This window comes from Papaver somniferum, chromosome 4, assembly GCF_003573695.1.
Source record: "Papaver somniferum cultivar HN1 chromosome 4, ASM357369v1, whole genome shotgun sequence".
In the NCBI taxonomy this organism is placed as follows: domain Eukaryota; kingdom Viridiplantae; phylum Streptophyta; class Magnoliopsida; order Ranunculales; family Papaveraceae; genus Papaver; species Papaver somniferum.
The window spans coordinates 12,263,602-12,269,601 of NC_039361.1; the positions used below are offsets into that span (position 1 = coordinate 12,263,602).

Sequence of the window (6,000 nt, forward strand, 5' to 3'; positions counted from 1 at the left end):
CGGTGATACTACATATTAATATGTACTGTACTAGTAGTAACAAAAATAGCTTATTGTTACTAGTAAATTATGTAACTACTTTACTATACTAAACTAGTATACTAGTATACTATTATATACTAGTATACTAGTAGTAAAATATGTAGTATCAATACATAACAAATTTTTTTTGATATGTAGTATCAATACATAACATACTACATATCAATATGTAGTATCAATATATAACATACTACATATCAAACATACTACATATCAATATATAACATACTACATATCAATATTTAGTATCAATACATAACATACTACATATCAATATCTAGTATCAATATATAACATAATACATATCAATATATAACATACTACATGTCAATATGTAGTATCAATACATAACATACTACATATCAATATGTAGTATCAATACATAAGATATTACTACTAGTATACTAGTTACTACTAGTATACTACATACTACATATGTTATTACTACATACTAGTTACTACTAGTATATTACATACTACGTATGTTATTACTATATACTACATACTAGTTACTACTAATTACTACTAGTATACTAGTTACTACTATATACTACATACTAGTATACTAGTTACTACTAATATATACTAGTATACTCATATGTAATATGTAGTAACATATGTATTATTACACATAATGTTATATACTAGGGTTAGTAGAGTAATTTTACTCTTTTCAAAACTTTTTTGGATTAGGGAGTAAATATTTTTGGTGCTGGACTAGCCAGTAACCTGGGTCGGATTTTCTGGACGAAACAGTATCCCTCAAAAAAATATCTCCCCAGTATCCCGAATATGGGTCGGAACAAAATAAGGGCAACTAGAGTTTCACAAAAACTAAGCCAATGGCCATTTGGCCACGCTAGGAATGGTTTTCACTTATTTCTTCCCATTTGGGGTGTTGAGAAACAAATATTCAGGATTTATAAAGGGGATACCAAATCCCCAAGCATATCTGGTATGAACCTTGTTGCATTTATCTAAATCCTTTACTACCCATTCAAAAATTAAATCATCAACCCCAGTAAAATCGCGGTCGGACTCATAAGCATGGTGCATCATTCCGGTTACTGTGATTTGAGCAAAAGATTCTGTATTGTTACCAATGATTCTCGTAACATGTAAATTGAATCCTGCTTGTCCATTGCCATTGGGAATTGTTGCCTTACAACAACTATTACCAACACAGGGAGATGGGATATACCTATGGATCCGTCGGTACAAACAGATGAAGAAAACCCTCCTTATATAAAACCTTAGGGCAACTGCAGTGGTGCGATCAAAACCAAAGATCAAAGATCAAAAAAAAGACCAAATTTTGGGTTTAGTCCGTGTTGTGACGCAACGGTACAGGATTAAAATTTCGTCAGGCGGACTTTAAAAGTCCGCCCCTTTTTTTTTTTCATTAGGCGGACTTTAAAAGTCCGCCCCATTTATATTCCATCAGGCGGACTTTAAAAGTCCGCCCGTTTTTTGTAAAACTCCATCAGGCGGACTTTATAAGTCCGCCCATTCTTTTCCAAATTCCATCAGGCGGACTTTAAAAGTCCGCCCATTCTTTTTCTTTTTTATTTAATTTCAATTTTCATCGGGCGTAATTTAAATCTCCGCCCGTTAACAAGCGTAAATTTATGTTACGCCCAGCATCAAACGTACTTTAAATTTACGCCCGACTATATCAGAATTTGGGATTTGGTCGCGACCATATTTGGTCTGGAATTTGATCTTTGGTCCAAATTTGATCTTTACTCCGTCCCACTGTGTTAGGATCTCATCCCATAAATTGGGTTATACTCGCCCACTGTGGATGCTCTTAGACATATTTTTGACCCAATGGCAAGCGTTGGAATAGTACGTCTGTAGAGATTTGCTGTTTGGTAATGGAGTCCCGCTCTCTACAGAAATATGCTAGACTTTCAAGTTCGAAAAGTTTCCTTCTGCGACTCTTGTTAAATTTTGATTGGACCTTTATGTCTTTGTTTTGAGCCCAACAAGATTAACCGATTAAATAAAGTGAAAACTACAGGGAGAACCATTCTCCCTGATGTTTCTACTGTGAAACCCACGCTCCCAAAACTACAGGCGCGCACCCAAATTCTGGAAGAAAATTATTCTCAAACCCAAAATATATAAAATTCTGTTTCTGTCTTTTTTTTTTCTTCTTCTTCTTCGTCTTTTTTTCTTCTTCTTCTCCACTATACCTAGATCTCAGAAAAAGGGAGAGATTCGACTGATTTCGAGAAAAAATTCATGCCTAAATTCGATTGATCTCAACAGCAGCACCAAATCGTCTTCTTCTTCGAACTAACGACGAACACTCTTACTACCGATTCTCTTCATTACAATTTAAATTCACTACTGTTATTAATTGTAGCAGCAAAAATCCCTAAATGGGTTTGTAGAACACGGATTGGTCATCATAGATTTATGATCAAAACTTGTTTTCAATGAAGATTTTGAAATGAATTTCAGATTTTTATGAAACTCTTAGCCGTGAATTGAGTTGGAGTAAGCAATACTGGATGAGTTGTGAAGAAGGTTTAATTGCAGATGATGGTGTAAATACATGAAAGAAGATGATGGTGTAAATACATGATTTTGACCAAGAGCCCCCGAGTAACTGAAAGATAATGGTTTGCGTGGGAGTTAATGAAACATGAAAGAAGTTGATGATGTGGTTATGACTGCATAACATGTCATTCAGTCGAGAAACTGTCTGCATAACATGTTATGCATTCGTGAAAATGGATGCATAACCTGTTATGCATCTACAAAATTTGTTGCATAACTTTTTATGCAGTCCAGAAAACCTGCATAACCTGTTATGCAGGTTTAATTGCAGATGATGGTGTAAATACATGAAAGAAGATGATGGTGTAAATACATGATTTTGACCAAGAGCCCCCGAATAACTGAAAGATAATGGTTTGCGTGGGAGTTAATGAAACACGAAAGAAGATGATGATGTGGTTATGACTGCATAACATGTCATTCAGTCGAGAAATTGTCTGCATAACATGTTATGCATTCGTGAAAATGGATGCATAACCTGTTATGCATCTACAAAATTTGTTGCATAACTTGTTATGCAGTCCAGAAAACCTGCATAACCTGTTATGCGTCCGAAAATATGGCTACATAATGCATTATGCATCGAGAAAATAGATGCATAACCTGATATGCATCCGTAAATATGGATGCATACTGCATTATGCATCAATTTTTTATATGTACGGCTAAAATCAACCAAAACAATGGTTACATAACTTGTTATAGATGCATAGCTTTGTTATGCAGTCGAAAAGATGGTTGCATAATTCGTTATGCGTCTGCAGAATGTGTTATGCATCGTTTTTGGTGACTGCATAATGGTTAAGTATCAAGTTTTCAAAAAATTTCCCTAAAATGAGGATCACCTCCGATTTTTTCGTTAAAAACAAAAATTTGATATTCGTGTTTGTACTCGTTGCGTAGCTCTTTTAAAAAGATTTCCAACGATATAAAATTTGTAAAATTTTAAGGCGCGGATTTTTAGATATGTTATGTCCAAATTGCGCTGCCAATTATACCCCTGAAAAAGATAGTATGCATAACGAGTTATGCCTGAAAAGATAGTATGCATAATCAGTTATGTATTGATTCATATAATAATTTCATATAATTATGGGTGTCACGGTATACAAAATTAATTGTGGGCCTGAGAACGAGAATATTATTTTTTTTGGGTCTCCCCTAATTTCCCCAAAAAGTGTTCACTCGTCCACTTTTTTGTTAGAGTTTTCTTTTTTTGAAATTTCATATCTTCGGTAAGTGTCTTAGGATTAGAATTTCTTAGATTTTAAATCAGGTAATAACTAGAATTACTTCGGTACGTCTAGTAATTGTACTCTTGCTTGCATATTTGTTATTGTTTCTTCTTGATATATAGATCTCCTCATTGTGCTTTTTCTTTTCTTTGTCTCACGCTTCTGGCCGCCAGTTTCAATATCTGAAGATCATATATGGCTCCAACAAGGCGGAGAGTTTCTAAGGGTAATACTAATAATGATCACGGGATGTCTTGGTCGCAGTCGATCCATGAGACTGTGAAAGGTTCTCATGAGTATAAGATAAAAGGATATTCTCTAGCAAAGGGAATGGGAGCTGGTGAATACATGGCTAGTGGCGAATTCACAGTTGGTGGTCATGAATGGGTTATACTTTTTAATCCAGACGGCAATACTGAAGATAGCAAGGAGTACGTATCCGTGTACCTTGAGTTAGTAAGCCCTGGACAAGAAGCAGTTAGGGCACTGTTTGAATTTAAATTACTGGATCAAAGCGGAAAAAACAAATACGGTACTGCTCCAGATCGATATCTAAGGACGTTTGAGACAGGAAGGACAATGTGGTACGTACCCTCGAGACACGCTTAGGCACTTTTTTGTTGTTTTCTCTTTTCAGTTTCATTAATAAAATCTTAACCTTTTTTTAAAAAAAAAATAATTGTGGTACGTACCTCGTTCGGGGGTTTTCCACTGTGTATTTTATGAAACTCTCATAACATATCTTTGTCGTTAAATTTGGCATATTTAAAAGCTTCAATCAAGCTCGGTATTTACTGCTCCATTTTAGGTAGACACATTTAGAGTGTGCTCGGTTCGAATTTTAAATATAGTTTTTTGGCAAGTTAGTTACTTATTGAAGAAAAGTAATTAGGTCCGAGTCCCTTGCTCATTTCCAAACTGGGTATTGTTGTACTAAGAATGATTTAACAGGGGTGTATTGGATTAGTGGATACGGAGAATCACGAATACATATTTTGGGATGCCTAGTGTGCATAAATGACGTTTCCATACTGATTAATTTCAGGGGATGGGATGAGTATATGAAGAGGTCGGACTTGGAGACCTCGACTTTTCTCAAGGATGATTGTCTTAGCATCCATTGTGCCGTCGAAGTAGTAGTGCAAAATCATGTAGAAAGCTCGGGTTGGCGATAATTCCTTCAAAGCCCATAAGTCGTTTCTTGCAGCTCGATGTCCCGTATTTAAAGCTCAGTTTTCTGGATTGGTGGGTAACCCAGACATGGAAACTGTAACCATTGAAGAGTTTGATCCCTTTGCATTTAAGGTATGGATTTTAACAATTCATCAAAAACACAATACCATATATGTTCTACCTCTATGCATAGCTTTACCGGTTCCTCCACATTAAAATTATATGATGTGTTGCAGGCCATGTTGCTATTCTTGTACTCAGATGAAATTCCTGAGCCAAGTGAACTTTCTGATTTATATTCTCACTGCACTTCAACTACAATTATGCGACATTTGTTAGCTGCAGCAGATCGCTTTGTTTTTGCCCGATTGAAAGTCATGTGTGAGGCAAAATTATGTGAAGAAATAACTACAGATTCCGTGGCAACAACGCTAGGCCTAGCAGACCGATACCAGTGCTTGCAACTTAAAACTGCATGTCTAAACTTTGCAGCTAAACCCGAAAATTTGGAAGGTGGGTGTTATATTTAAATTTCTGAAAAAGTAGTTAGCTATTTGTATAGACTTCATGAGGGATGCCAAGTGTGTCTGTTCAGTTTCGGAATATTTAAGTTCTTACCCATTAAATATTTTACCTGTAGAGGTTATGAAGTCTGACGGGTTTGCACATTTCGACAAGAGTAATTCCTCTCTTTTGATTGATCTGTTGAAGGCTAGTGCAGTGTTAAATAAAAAATGAAGCCTAATACTTTGCAGGAAAAGAATGTCGGAAACATAAACAGCAACAACAACACACCTACTGCAACACCAACACCCCTGAAATTTCTACAAGTTGTCCTTAAAATGTCTGTGGCTCTTGTTAGATATGATTGAACCTTTATGTCTTTGTGTTGAGCCAAACAAAACTAAGCGGTAAAAGCGTAAAAAGTTTTCCCTAGAAAAATTAACGTTACCTCAATTTCTGTTTAGAATTGGCAGATAGT

The 6,000-nt window shown here is 35.5% G+C and overlaps 1 protein-coding gene across 1 annotated transcript; it reads left to right on the forward strand.

The window, feature by feature from the left end:
- The first annotated feature begins 4,040 nt into the window (after positions 1-4,040).
- LOC113272011 (BTB/POZ and MATH domain-containing protein 3-like) lies at positions 4,041-5,756 on the forward strand. Its single transcript, XM_026521928.1, has 5 exons — positions 4,041-4,429; positions 4,891-5,009; positions 5,053-5,150; positions 5,255-5,531; positions 5,659-5,756. Exons 1-5 carry the CDS (start codon positions 4,041-4,043, stop codon positions 5,754-5,756), a joined length of 981 nt encoding a protein of 326 aa, XP_026377713.1.
- Positions 5,757-6,000: the final 244 nt, after the last annotated feature.

Excerpts from the sequence above, each read along its gene's own strand:
- LOC113272011 (XM_026521928.1), top strand. The coding sequence starts at position 4,041 with ATGGCTCCAACAAGGCGGAGAGTTTCTAAGGGTAATACTAATAATGAT. Across the intron at positions 4,430-4,890 it reads GAGACAGGAAGGACAATGTG|GGGATGGGATGAGTATATGA; the intron begins GTACGTACCCTC and ends GATTAATTTCAG. Across the intron at positions 5,010-5,052 it reads AAATCATGTAGAAAGCTCGG|CTCGATGTCCCGTATTTAAA; the intron begins GTTGGCGATAAT and ends CGTTTCTTGCAG.